Here is a 14,628-nt window from a genome sequence, read left to right on the forward strand (position 1 = left end):
CTACTGAGAGTTTTAGAATCACAAAGTAAATCCCTTTTTTAAATTTGCAAGAAAACCTCCAGGGATGGTACTTAGGCCGTCCACAAGTTGCTCGGCCACTTTTTGGGAACTTTTCTTATACATATCCATTCTGAGAGATCGCAGTATCTTTAAGTGTTCAAAAACTCCCCCATACCTTATTCGAAAGATTTCTTTATGTTTTCTGAAGGCAAAAGTAACATTTCCAATTTATTGGGAAGATTTTTTCGAAACTTTCCGAAGACTTCCGAGGAATATCCGATGATCCTTCAACCAAACATCGACACATTTGGCTCTTTTAGCATAAAAACATTACAGACTCGCCAGCAAGCATGTTTGTTTTGTTTTTTTCAGTTTTAGTAAAAGTACGACTTTCTCGGATATATCACTCCAGTTTACATTAAACTTTAGTTGTAATTAAGGACAAAATAAGTGGTTTAACTACTCCTGTTGCAATGGAATTGCATAAGAAAACGGTTAGTTTTCCAATTTAGCATATTTCAAACATCGGAAAAAGAGCTAAAAAAATATGCAACTTTTAAGCAACTTTTTGAGAAATGCCTAGCAGCGTGTGGACTTCCTTAGGTGGCATCTACCCCCCCCCCCCCCTGACCTTTTATGTATAAGGGTGAATTTCACTCATCTGTGCCGAAATGTGAACGAGGCTACATTTCAGCTGTCTTCATAACACGGCGAATCCACCACCTGCTTGTGTTTGTTTAATAAAATGATTGGCAATACTTGTAAAAGCTTTTAACTAATGGCTGGTTAAGGATAATTCCTGCATAATTTAGTGATAAAAATTATGAGAAAGAGGAAAAAGTAGGCACGATTTGACTTTGGTGGAGAAATGTCTTTAAAGGCTTTTATTCGTCTTTTTATTGTTGTAAGCGTTATATTGGCTGGTCGTTCACAAAATCAAACTGATTGTGTCAACTTGAAAAGGGATAATAAGTTTCCATTCCAGTTTATTCCTGAAAGTCTGAAACGCAACCAGACGGTTTGGGAAAATGTCGTTCGTGAGATCACAAATTACACAAATTATTGTATTCAAAAATATTTGTCGAAGAAGGGCAAACGTCTTTGCGCAGAGCCAGTAATCACCATAACTTTTCCCTTAATTTCTGGGAATCCACGAATTCCACTGCAAGTGCTACCCAGACCTTACTTGGCTACAAAGGAGGCATCGTTCAGCATCGCAAGCCAGATCGTATCTGCGTTGGGTCAAATATGGAAGCTGTTTGTTTTTTGCCTAATGGCTGCTGCAATATCGGGAATTATAATCTGGTTTCTTGTAAGTATTAACAGAAGCTTGTGTATTGTCATTCTACGCGAAGCGAGCCTGAAGGCCGAGTTCACTTGGCCAAATACCTGAGGAGAAATCAAGTTGCGCGTGAGATTACGGGTTTTTTATGGGATGAATGACTGTGCCACACATGAATCCGAATCAATATAGTGGTCTATACTGGGAAGCTTCACCAGAAAGGGTAGACCTTTTTCAGGCTACAGGAATATAAAATGGTATAGATTTCACAAGTGGGAGGTTAGAAAAGGTTGGGGAAAACTGTAATTTAGGTATTTGAAAGGGCCTTATAAATATCTCGAACAGACCCACCGGACGGTCGATCGATTTTATTCAAGGTAAGTAAAAACAATGAGAAAAGTGATGCAGTATCCCTAATGGTGGTATGTAAAAGGGGTACAATGTTCTATCGAAGGTAAACGAAAGGGCGAAATGTTTAACTTCTCTGTCAACAATGGTTTATAAAATGGTAAGGGTTTGGACATCGAGACACAGCCTGCCCGGAAATTTGAGTACCCCCTTCCCCTGCCTCGCTCTCTGAGACATGACTTCAGCTCGTGGCGATATAATATAGGCGTCCCTTCTTCAATCTATTTCCCGGGTTTGAAGCCGTATTGTGGCCTTTTTATTGTTATTACACAGACTTCATCACCGTATATACTTTTATTTTTGCTCACAAGTTTAATATTCACGAGTCCTTTCATGCTTGTTTGGAAAGCACGATCAAAAACACGTGTAGGAGTTGGTCCATGCGAAGCATTAAGCAATTCTCATATAACATAAGCTATAGCTATTAGGAATCGCTACGTAATTCGACATTAAACAATCGATCAAAAGAGCCATTACACTCCTAAATGAAGCTTCGTCGTGCGTTATGTAAATGATGAATGGTGAATATGTTATCAATAATTTATTTTTGATTGTTTCTCGCATTACAATGAAACAACCTGCGGGACACACTTTCGGGAAGACATAAAAAAATTTTTACATATATTTCACTAAATCCTCGCAGATCCGATTGTCTGCCATTTTCTGTTTATGCCGAAACAGCGAAAACAAGCAAGTTATAGTGAAAGATGTTGAATCATAAGACATGATAAGACGTTAATAAGTAAGGGTTATTTTTAGGCAACGAGGGGATATGTGATTTATTCACCGAGGGCGCAGCCCGAGGTGAATAAATTACATATCGCCGAGGTGCCTAAAAATAACCGGCTTATTTTTCACATGGGCGAGGTATCAACAGAGGCTCAAACAATAAGAAAGATTTTTTAATTCTGATCCAAAGACATGAAGAAAAATTTTCGTTTATCATTTAACACACGGCTAGAGATATTTAATTCATACACAAGCTGCCTGTTAAGCTTGAAATAAAATGTGTGATATATGCGCATTGTTGTAATTATATCTACACGCAATTGTCTTTATAGGATCACAAAGCAAACTCTGGTCATTTTCCAAAGTCCTTTTGGAACGGGACACGCGAGGGTTTGTGGTGGGCCATTGTTACTATGACAACAGTGGGGTAAGGATTTGTATAAACGTTTATACATTTAATGCATCAGTGGATAAATCGCCATAGATGAAGCCAAAGACGTTTATTGGTCTTGCGAATCGAGAGTTTAAGTTCGTTTCCAAAATGCTAGTGTCAAACGGGAAATGGGTTAAAAACAAACTTGACGTTTGCTCGCATTCTCGCAATCTGAAGTTTGTATTTTATCGTTATGCCATGAGTATCGTTTTCACTTAGCAAAGTGTGAGCACTTTTTGGATCTGTTTTTCTAAAAAAGAGAAAACAATTGTTTCACTCATTTCAGTACAACCATTTTTACTTGAAATAAAACCATTTTCACTCAATAGTCAACTGATTCGATCCGTTGAATATTTAAAACATTACCAACTTGAGATGATGCAGAATGCAGTTATTTTATTATATTTTACATGTCTATTCATTCATTCATTCATTTATTTATCCATTCACTCATTCATTCGTTCCTTCATACTTCCTTTGAAGATATGGTGACAAGACGCCTAAATCATTCATGGGGCGAGCTTACGCCTCACTGTGGATGATCATTGGAATGTTGCTGATGTCATCTATCACAGCCCAGATCTCCTCTACCATTACAACCGATGGCCTGCGTCCTTTGGATGAGGAGTTTGGACACAAGGTTTGTTTACGAATTCGAATATAAATAAAGTTCGTGTCATTCTCGTCCCAGAGCCGCTTGTCCCTCGTAGCCGGCAGAGCCTGGGGCACGAGGAACAAGTGGCTCTGGGGACACATGGTTTGATTGGCCAGATCTTCAACAAATGAATATAAAATTTAGCAAAATCAAATTAACTGTTTTAAAATCCCTTTGTTGTAAGGGATTTTACTATGGTTGATTTGATTGGCTCGATTTAACTTCTTTTTGTTAAAAATCTTGCCAGTGAAATCATGGGTCTCCAGAGCCACTTGTTCTTCGTGCCCAGGCTCAGCCGGCTAAGATGGACAAGTGGCTTTGGGGACGAGAACGACTTCCTGTTTGTACGTCGTAATTACGCATGCAACCATAAGGAAAGCCGTAACAACATAACAACTTTTATCTGCAAGCAAAAAACTATCAGCAATGGATTGTTTCATTCTGGTTGTTAGAGAGTTCAAAGCATATCTTGTTGTCCCCTGTTTCTTCACCCTGAGACGTTGCTGTAATGTTGTAACTGTAATGTTCAAGCCTATAGCCATTATGGGGCCGGACAATGTACCTGAGCTTTTAACGCTTCTTAAACGATTGAATAATTTAAACTTTGAAATGAAGCCTTCTAACTTCAAGCCGACACTATGTCAAGAAGTTTGCGTCGCTTACGGATTCCTTTCAGTTCGTTTTAGTCGTTTATACACGGCAGTGAGCACAGTCTTTGTGTGGCCAGAAGCTGCATAATCCTCCAGTCGGTTTGTATGTATTTCATCATGTCAAATTCAATGCGCACTGATGGAATAATTGTTAAAGATGATAGGATTATGTCTCCTCTTATTTGAATATAATGAACGAAAACACTCATTCATCAATTTGGATGCATCTCCAAATAAATGCTAACGAAGTTTGGAAAAATTAATAACAGGGCACATTGCTTTTGAAGCTGCTGAAAAGACATGAAATCGTTTAATTAATTGTTTCAGATAGGCATACCTAATGGAAGCAAGGAATTCTTCGAAACGCATTCTGAAGGAGCTAAACTGAAAGGTACATCCCTTGTTTTCGCTTATGCTTTATTTGTGCCGCGTATTTTTAATAAATTCAATTTAATTTTACTCTTCTGATTAAAATCTTCGGACGAATCATCCATTCCAAGAGCATTTAAGTTGCAATTCATATCGAGCCAAGCAAGCAAAAAGCAATCAAGCAACCACCCCTACACCCATCCACCTACTTATACACTAACCAATCCACCAAGCCATCCAAGTAGCAATAGACCAAACCACTCACCTGCTCATCCGCCAACCCATCTAGTAAAACATCTACTAACCCCTTCTTTCCAGCCAAACACCGCCCATCGATCAACCCCTCCAGCAAACCATCCATCAGCACATCCACCAACGCAGTCACCGACCCATCCATCGACCCTTCCACCAACCCATAAACCTACCAATCTACCGACCTATCCACAATCAGATCTAGCAACCAATTTACCAACCCATTCAGCAACAAATCCACTCATAGATCCTCACACCCATTTAGAAACCCAAACATTTCCACCCATCAATACACACATTTTCATAAAATCGGCACATCATATTTTTCAGGTCCACAGTGATCCAAATTAAGGCCGTATGAGTGACATTGTTTACCAACTTTCATTGCAGAGTATCCCACAAAGGATGAGCTATTTCTAAGCCTTCAGGATGGGTAGGTCGACAAAGCATGGCTGTTTGACTGCCAAGAGGAAGGTGCAAAACGAGACTTCAGAATTGTAAAAGTTCTTGGCGTCTCACCCGTCATTGGGGCCAAAATTACACGAATAGGATCTAGAAAGAAACGACACAGAGAGTTTGATAAGTGTTTGAAAAAATGGGCACAGAATATAAAGGCAGATGATAACGATGAAGATGAGGAGGAGGTGGAGGTGGCTGGAGAAGAAGATGAAATAGATTCTTTGTTGGAACAAGTGGCATCTACGATTTTGGAAGAGAAAGAATGGGAAAGCAAAACACCGGAGCAGGTAGGACAGATTTGCTCTCTCCCTACAATCTAGGGCTTTCCACAAGTTGCTCTCAATTTCTTAAGAGGTTGCTCGAAAGTAGCTCCAAAATCCATTAAGTTGCTTGAAAGTTGCTCCAAAATCCATAAAGTTTCTCAAAAGTTGCTCCGCAATCCAAATTTTATGAGTCTGCAAAATAAACGATTGTTTACCTTTTTTCCAAAGCAGAGTCGCTGCATTGAACATCATAGCTATGGCAAATACCACGATGCCAAATGGACCCCGCCTCAGATGGAACTTGTTGACATCCTTCTGTACATCACTGCTGGCCTGCTTATTACACTGTTAACGACTGGAGCAATGTGGGATAGTTGCTTAAAAATAAGACATGCCAGAAGAGCTTGCGGTTTGTATTTGTCCTGATCTTGTTAGCTAAAATTATTCATGGTGGCTGGAAACAGTTTGCGCGCGCTCTGTGAATTTCATGGTATGACGATAGGTAGTGCGTGCATGATGGTCGAGGAACAAAACAACCATGACGGTGAAATGTAAACAGCAATCTCTTTATATTTTCCGTTATCAAGTTTCATGTTGATTGCAAAGTGCTTCCACGTAATGCGACGAGCACGCGCACCGAGGGAGATAGTAGAGAAATAAAGTATTGGTGGCCACTGCATATCCAGATTTAAATTTTTCCAAACAAAGGCGCCCTTGTTTTACCTGAGGGAATGACACCAGTTGCAAACTAAGAAGCTTAGTTGCCATGGTAACGAAAACCAGTAAGCTTATATAGAATATTGTCAATGACGGGCTCGTCAGCTGCAACGGTATAAATTTGAAAGCGAATCAAATCAAAGGTACTCCAAAGTTTCGAAAACTGCGTTCAATCACCTTAAGGATACTAAAGTAATTCAGTGCAAAAATATGTACGATATATTGATTGCAACTGATACATTTTCTTTGCATTTCAGACAACAACGTCGATATCGAGAAGGCAGTGGGTGCACAAGAATTACAAACGTCAGCGGTCTTTTTGAACTGACACTGTAGAACAAGAAGAATAGGCAACAGGTTTTCTATCAGTGCCAATTGTTGTTAAGGTTCGAGCGTTTCTGTAACTTAATATGCTTTCTGACAACAAGTGGTTAACAAGTCATTATTTCGGCCTTTGTTACAAAACGTTCCATTTCTTAGCTGACAGTTGACATTTGACAAATTCCCAGCTATGTATCAAACCCTATCCAGACCCTATATTAAGGTAGACCCTTACTTTATGTAGATTAGAAAAAAAAAACCTTTACTAGACCCTCTCTCGATTAGTATCTAAATTTATTATATGACTAGCTCCGTGAGCGGTCAAGATGAAACGAATCCCGTGCTCTGATTGGCTACCCGAGCGGTCAAGATGGAGCCATCTTGACCGCTCGGGATTGCCCGCTGTGTTCCCGCAAGCGAAAAAACTTTTCAGTTCCGTTGACGCTACTACAAAAAGCTTTTCCGTCGTAAACTTGAGCTATGAAACCATTTTCCGAAATAACACAAATATTTTCTGCCTTTTTCTAGCGAAAGAGAGTCCGATTACAAAGAAATAGGTCTTGAAGCGAACGAGAACAAACTAATTAAACAACAAAAAAATTATGTTAACGAGTTTCGTGAATTTTATTTGCCACAACAACGGGCGCAACAACCAGCTACAAATACAAAAAAATAAAACGCAAAGCGACTTGAAGACATGATATCGGTTTTGTTCGGCGGAAAAGGGAGAAAAGTCAGTGACATACCTGAAGAATAAAGAATTCGGCAAACTTGTCGTTTGTGGAAATCTTGATGGAGAAAGCGGACGGCACGGCGAACCAGGCACTGTAAGCTTTTAAAACATCTTTTCACCTCCAACGCTCACGTCGAATAAGGTCGGGTCGAACATTTAAATCAATGATGTAGGAAAGTTCAAGCTTTTCCCGTGAATTTATAAGTTCCAAACGCTTTTAACAATCAAAATTTCAATATTCAGCTCGTGTCATCGTGACGGCAGGTTTGCACCACAAAAGCGCCAGAAGCGAGCAAATACTCTGCAAAACGTCCTATAATCAAAAGCTGGCGGCCAGATGGATTGGATATTCTTGTTTTAAGGCTTCAAACTCAAAGTTGATTCGCAATTTTAGCCATTTCAATATCCTTTTGAGGGTTAAAAAGAGGTGAATTTCGCTGTTGTCGCGTCGTTTTACTTCAACTCGATTCATTCAAGAATTTGACAGTCACTCGTTAAACTTTCAAACCAATGAAATGATTTTAGCGTGCTCCATTGATTGTGCATGCAACTGGCTTCCTTTTCAGTACTCGAAAAAAGTCAAATAATATATAGATTTAGGCAAGCCTAAAAGCGGAGCTCCCCGGTTATATGCCCTTTACATTTTTTTTAGAATGATTTTTTATTCGTGTTATTTTCTTTATATATATTATGTATTGTTTTTCACCATGAACAACAGCACCAAATAAAAGTAAAAATAGTTGATCAATCAAAAGAGGATGATCATCTAGCAGTTTGTGCATTACCTCCCAAAGATATACAAACTCTCAAAGAGAAACTAGAACAAAGAAAGCGTTGCTCTAGAAAATATCCATACACCCACCATAACTGGTATGTTATAGCTGTACATAGCATACAACTGGAAAGTTTTGCATGTAGCTTGTCCCACCCCCCCCCCCCTCAAACGGGGGCCCTATTGGAACAGTGACAGTATTATTTCCCGATACTATAAATAACAACAAATAACTAATCTGTGAGACACACCCACAAAACAAAACAGCTGTGTTTAATGTTTTATTATTTAATGACTGAGTTCGGTTTTGGTGAAGTAAAAATTTGCCTATGAACAACATATATTTTATCAGTTATTATTGTATTGCAACATGTGAGATTAATTTAGAGATTGATGAACTGTGTATCTCATTATCATGATTACTGTTCTTCACAGTGTGGGCACTGGGAATTAAATGTTTGGGTAGGTAAAGCCTGCTGTTGAGCCAAGTGGCTCATCAGGCTGGAGCGTAACCAGGTTTCTGCAGCATTATTAAGCGGCTAGCCGTATTTCTACTCCCCCTGGATGGGATGCTAGTCCATCGCAGGGTTAACCCCCCCTCCCCCAGCAGTAAATAAGCCGGTACCCATTTATACACCTGGGTGAAGAGAAGAACTATGAGAGTAAAGTGTCTTGCCTAAGAACGCAACGTAGTGCCCGGGCCAGGTCTCGAACCCGGACCGCTCGATCCGGAGACCAGCACAATAACCATTAGGTCACCAAACCTCCCACAAATGTTTGGGTAGCTGGATGATTTTTATATTGTGTTGTCAGAGATCCCTTAAGAAATACGTACATGGATGAGCCTTATCTGGCTCTATTTCATTAACTTTAAAATTACACCTGACCACATAAATTGTATTTCACACAGAGTACATAAGTATTAGTTGTACATGCAATGAAGAAATAATATATTCTGATTGTTCATTTATCTCTCTCTCTCTGTGTCTGCAACTCTCTGTGGAAATTCTGCTACTCGTGTTAACCCTGAAAAAGGGAAAATAACAGATACCATTTTGTTGATGATCATTGACATCAAATGAATATTTATAATTTTAATTGAATTTATTCAGAACATTATACAGATACATAAAAAAGAGAGTTATTTTTCCAATTTTTGCATGGGCCAGGGAATGTGTTGGGGGATACATGTATGTTTAGAACCAAAAAGTCCTTTCAGAGTGAGGGTGTCAGCAAAACCTTTTTTTTACCTACTGAAGACACTAATAGTGCTATCAAAAAGACCCGGCACATGGCGAGGCTTTGATGAATGTTTTGGGGTGTGAAACACCGGCTTAATTCAAGAGTTCCCTACAAAATGATGTGTCTTTTGAGACTCTTTTAATTATTTATCTCTGACAGGTGCTGTTGAAAGTACTGTGATTAAGTCCAGGAAAGCTTACATATTCTCCCTAAAACTTTTATCAGGGATGTAGCTAAGAAAACACTTAGCCGGTTCATCAACAAGCCCAGCTGGCTTTTCTGGCCTAAACAGCTCTAAAATTTTACTAAGTCTTTGTGTTCACGTAAAATTTCAGCTGAGTTTAAGTTCTATTTCTACATTTGCCTGGTACCACAACAAGACAATTTATGTTAAGTTAGGGCTTGAGCTTGTTAGCTATTAAGGTTTAATTAAGGTATTAACAAAAGGAATTCAAACACAACAGGTCAATTTGCACTTCTCCCACAAAATCATTACAAGTATTCCGGTATTTTGTCGGGTCAGGTAGCAGATCTTGTTGGTTCTTTGCCCTCATACCCCTCCTCCACGGTGGGGGAGGGGTGCATTGTATGAACAACGAAAACATTTTACTTGGACAATAATTAAGAAATAGAAAACATGTTCCGTGTTTCTATCGAGTTATAGAAACACGAGTGGAAGTTTGGGAGAACGAGAAATGCTGTGGGAACACGAGTCGATAGACGAGTGTTTCCACAGCTTTTTCGAGTTCTCCCAAACTTTCACGAGTGTTTCTATAACTCGATAGAAACAAGGAAAACATGTTTTCTATTTCTTTTAGAAAACAGCACAAAGAAAATAACGCACATCAAAGTAATATTTAGCGCTTTATTTAACATCAAAACGTAGATTCTCTTCACCTCGCGGTTTTACGTCATGAACAGTAATCAACCAATCATAGTACGGGAGTCGATGAACAGAAATAAATCAACTGTTCAACATTTGCTTCAAGGCTAAAATTCACCGTTGTTTGGCCAAACAAACAAAGAAAACAGGCCCCAAAGTTAACGTAATTATGAGAAATAACTAAGTCGATGGTTTAACTGAAGTCCAGCACTGGAAGGAGTCAAGAATTGTGGTTTTATTTCGCTTCATCGAACTAACCGAATGGTTTGACGACCGACGATCGAGCGACTCGAACCTTGGAGGTGAAAGTGAATTATTTTTCTGTTAAAAGAAGTTTGACTCGGCATTCTGGACGAATATCTTGTCCAGTTGAGGAGCTGTGAATAGTTCTGAAGTGCTGCAAAGCCTAGAATGGAGTGAAGTTGCGCCAATTCATATACTTCTTTGAAAGGTCAGCCGCTTCGATAATTTCTTTCACAGACTATTTTTGAATGTGTAGCGGGCTCTGTTAACATCTTACTCGCTTGTTTTAAAATGTGCAAATATTTGTTTAGTCTTAACCTGGTTTTTGTCAGCTGTGACATTAAAATTTTGGCACAATTATTAGTTGTTATTTTTGCATTGCTTATTTTAGCGCCGTGAATATTGATTGCCGTGTCTACGACAACTGTCTGTGTCTCCATCGAGTTATAGAAACACAATTTTTAACCAATCAGCGCACGTATTTACTTTGTGCTATTTTCTAAAAACATTTTATGTACATGTGCTGTTACATATAAATTGTGTATATTAAATTCCTCAATTGAACGAGGATTTTAGGGAAATATACAATGTAAACTTACCAAGGGGTTAAAACGCATACCATTTTTCACACCCAAAAGTTTTACACTTGAAAAACAAGTTTCATGCACTAATGTGTCATGGAGCTTCTTTAATATCTAGCTAAAGAAAGGTATAAGCTGACACTTATGTAATGATTACCTGCATCACCAATTTCACTAACTGCAACCCTTGACTGTTTTCCCTGCACTGAAAACAAAATTTATACATATCAAAAACCTGTAAAATTCTTAACTTGCATCCTGGCAAAAAGTATGGAAATCCTAACAGCAAGTTTTAGAAAGACAACAGATTTACCAAAATAAATGATAACTTCAAACTGCATCTTACACCCTCCATAAATACTTCTCACTGAAATTGACCTCAAAAAACTTGTTGTACATGTAAATAAATAATACATGTATGTATTATTTACTTTTAATTATATAATCCTCGAGTCATCGCAGACAGGCCCATTTTGAACTTATTTTTTTCACGATCAAAAACTAATCCTACTTCTCTTGTAGAAAAAAAATTGGCAAAAATATTTGATTTAGTCACTGCTTTAAGTTGGAAAACTTTGAAAGGCTTAAAGAATTGTACGAGTCATGTGCAACCTTCCAGAAAGCAATGCTCATAGCCACAGGGCTAAAAAAGTACCCTCTGATTATCTGGGGCAAGTAGATTTTTCTGTCAAGCAATTAATTTTTCGTGCCTGTTTGCGTAATTTAGGTTAAAAGGCCCAGGCAAGTCATCTACATGTAAATTATACAGTCACAAGTTTACTAAGAAACATAATCATGCACAGTCCTAGGCAAGCAAAATTTGAGAGCTGCTTGTTAACCACAGGGCAATCTGGAATTTATTTTTTCCAAGCCCTTATCCTACATTATAACTTCAGGATCAGCTTGGTTGTTTAACTTAAGAAAATTTCATGATCTTTCGCATAACATTTTAGAATCTGTGCTATATTCTTTTATGTACCATATTTATTCGATTAAACGCCACGGCGTTTATTTAATTTTTCGTGATTCGAGTGCGGCGTTTATTAGAGGAAAGCGTTTATAAATACGAGGGCGGCGTTCATTTAAAATTCAATTTATTTCTTGTAAACAATAGTATGGTAACTGAACTTTTAAATTAAAAAAAAAAACAGAAACATGTTTTAGTGCATGCCTGAAAAGTTAATTTCAATACCTTAAAACCTTGTTACAATCAAGAAAAATATTTTTTTTGGCCTGCTCAAGCTTGATTATTACTGCATTTGCTTTCCGAGTCTGTTATTCGAATGAATGCTGCATCATCATGATGCAGCATTTATTTGAGGGCGACGTTTATTAATATTTCTGTTCTAATATGTAGCGCTCATTCGAGGGAGGCGTTTAATCGATTAAATACGGTAAGTTATAAAAATATGAAAAAACTAATTTATTTATTCTGAGAAAGGCTGTAAAATCAGATAAGAAATACAAAACTTTCACAAAACGTTTTCACTCATAACATTCATATGATAAAAATATAAAAACTAAAATAAGGAAGACTACGCAAAGTTCTCAGTGAAAAATAACAGAGGTCATGGAGAAACTATATTTCGCTAAGACTCTCAGCTAGCAATGTCCCCTATACAGTATGGGGCCCAGTTCTCGGCCGGGTCCAGTTCTCGGCCACTTTGTGTTCAACGCGTTTTTTCACGCCTCAGTTGAATTAAAACAAAAAGTTATTTACATCCAGCGATAGATTTACATTTGCGATAGACTGATTCTTGTGCTCTAAGTATCGTTAGTTTGATCCTTCAACACGCTATAGAAAGCTCACACGTCGAGTTTACGCGGAGGTAGGTTAATTTGTTTTCCCGAAATCTTGTTTGTTTACGGCTCCTTGAAATTCTTGGATGCAGTTAAATTCGTATTTTATCCGAAAGCCCCAACCAAAAGAGCTAATTTTTTTGCATGTGAAACGTAAAATAATTCAGCTTTCTGCTTAAGTTAACTTTTCGTTGATTCTTTGTATTTTGTTGGTCTTAATTTACTTCGGAATTTTTCCGTGCGACTTTTGCGTATTTGCCAGTTCTCGGCCACCCTGCTCGCTATCACAGCTTAGCGCTTGGTTTTTAATATAATTTCATCTACTGCAGCCAGAATAAAAGAAAGAAATGTTTTAAAAATAAAGTTCAATTAAATCTCTAAGTTTTGAGCTAACTCTTGTCTTGTTTATTATTTCTACAACACCTAACTCTTTCAAGACCCTTCCACTGCAAAGTAAACCATCTAAATGCATTGGTCACACAACACAATTCTGCGGTTTTGCAAGAACCTGCAAAAAGCCTCATAAAAATATTTTGCGATCGATATAACATAAATAAGTTTACAGAGTGATTTTATGACTGTGAAAATTACAGTAATTGAGCTTTTTGGTGGCCGAGAACTGGGCCCACAAAAGGAGATTTTATTTTTATTATTGTTTGGGATAATTAATTATTAACCGGTCGATAGCTTTACACCAAAAAGCTGAATAATGTAGAAAGCTCTGGGAGAAATTTCAAGTTTCTTTGGTTATTCTGAGAAAAGAAATACTAGTTTACGTCTATAGTGGCCGAGAACTGGGCCCCATACTGTATTGCATCTGACTCGACCACATTCTTACAAATTTTCATGTAAATTTTGTTCTCTACTTGTTCTGTACTCTTTCCAACGTTTAAAAGTGGTGTGTTCTTCCTACTTCGGTGATTTAACTACAGAATAAACAAATTAACGCGGATAGGAAAAACCAGAAGTAAGGTATGCTTTGAATACAACTCGTGATTAAGACAAAACGAATTTCAGTTCATTAAGTCTATGTCCTTGTTTGACATACCGGTACACGACTGAGAGCTAGAACCCAGCTTCGTTTAAAAATGATGTACAGTGTATTAGGTTGAATGCTGGTTAATCTAAATACCAAAGACTTTTCTAATCTGTTAAAAAATGAACATCAATAGCTCACCTTGTTTTCGTAAAGGAATGTTGTCTTTGACCGTCTTTGCTTCAAACTCACCAAGAAGCTTGGAAGATTTTCCATTTCGATCGGCCACAATCTTTACTCCTCTACTAACTATGGTTGTCATCGCGGGTGAAACGAGGAATATATCCAGAAATAATGTATCTGTAATAAACTGTCTTTAAAACTGAGTTCTTCGTGTGCTTTTCAATCGAGGAGTCTTCATGCTTAGTAGTGAACTCATGCGTACGCTTGGTAAATCGGCATGCTGTGAGATTGTTTTCTGATTTTTCACACAGCGGACTTCCTCAAGTTAGTCTCCCCTTCATGTAATTCTAACATTGTCAACAAGAGCTAAGAATGATTTTTTTTCCTCGCGTTTAAAACTTCCTACTATATAAAGCTTAGCTGAGTAGAAATCGTTTTTAAAAAACTTTTTTGCTAAGGCCTTGATAGTAATGATTTTTCCCGCCAAAAGACGCGGGTTGCCACCGGAGCCTAGCTCGTTCCCAGGCCTAATCCGTGCGTACGGACGGACGTACGTACGTACGCGACAACCAAAATTTCTCGGTTCGATAGGATACCATTTGCCCTGTCTGTTCCCTTGTACCCGCATGTTACCAATGGAGCTACGCTACGCGCCTTCGGCGCGTGGAGCTCCGCTA

At 38.2% G+C, this 14,628-nt stretch overlaps 1 protein-coding gene and 1 long non-coding RNA gene across 2 annotated transcripts; one reads left to right on the forward strand and one right to left on the reverse strand.

The window, feature by feature from the left end:
* Window positions 1-839: 839 nt before the first annotated feature.
* Window positions 840-5,284, forward strand: LOC144650638 (uncharacterized). The gene is made up of 5 exons (XM_078510364.1): window positions 840-1,312; window positions 2,752-2,846; window positions 3,336-3,492; window positions 4,485-4,548; window positions 5,169-5,284. The coding sequence occupies exons 1-5, from the start codon at window positions 869-871 to the stop codon at window positions 5,213-5,215; spliced, it is 807 nt and encodes a 268-aa protein (XP_078366490.1). The 5' UTR covers window positions 840-868; the 3' UTR covers window positions 5,216-5,284.
* A 3,552-nt stretch (window positions 5,285-8,836) lies between these two features.
* On the reverse strand, window positions 8,837-14,628 carry LOC144650656 (uncharacterized). Its single transcript, XR_013570157.1, has 3 exons — window positions 13,970-14,628; window positions 11,150-11,197; window positions 8,837-9,069 (listed from the first exon to the last, which is right to left on the reverse strand). It is a non-coding gene; the product is annotated as an uncharacterized LOC144650656 (long non-coding RNA).

The sequence above is a fragment of the Oculina patagonica genome, chromosome 4 (genome assembly GCF_052425735.1).
Source record: "Oculina patagonica isolate OP01 chromosome 4, crgOcupat, whole genome shotgun sequence".
NCBI lineage: Eukaryota > Metazoa > Cnidaria > Anthozoa > Scleractinia > Oculinidae > Oculina > Oculina patagonica.

Coding starts and splice junctions, on each gene's coding strand:
- LOC144650638 (XM_078510364.1), top strand. CDS start 869: ATGTCTTTAAAGGCTTTTATTCGTCTTTTTATTGTTGTAAGCGTTATA. Junction 2,847..3,335: donor GTTACTATGACAACAGTGGG/GTAAGGATTTGT, acceptor CTTCCTTTGAAG/ATATGGTGACAAGACGCCTA. Junction 3,493..4,484: donor ATGAGGAGTTTGGACACAAG/GTTTGTTTACGA, acceptor TAATTGTTTCAG/ATAGGCATACCTAATGGAAG.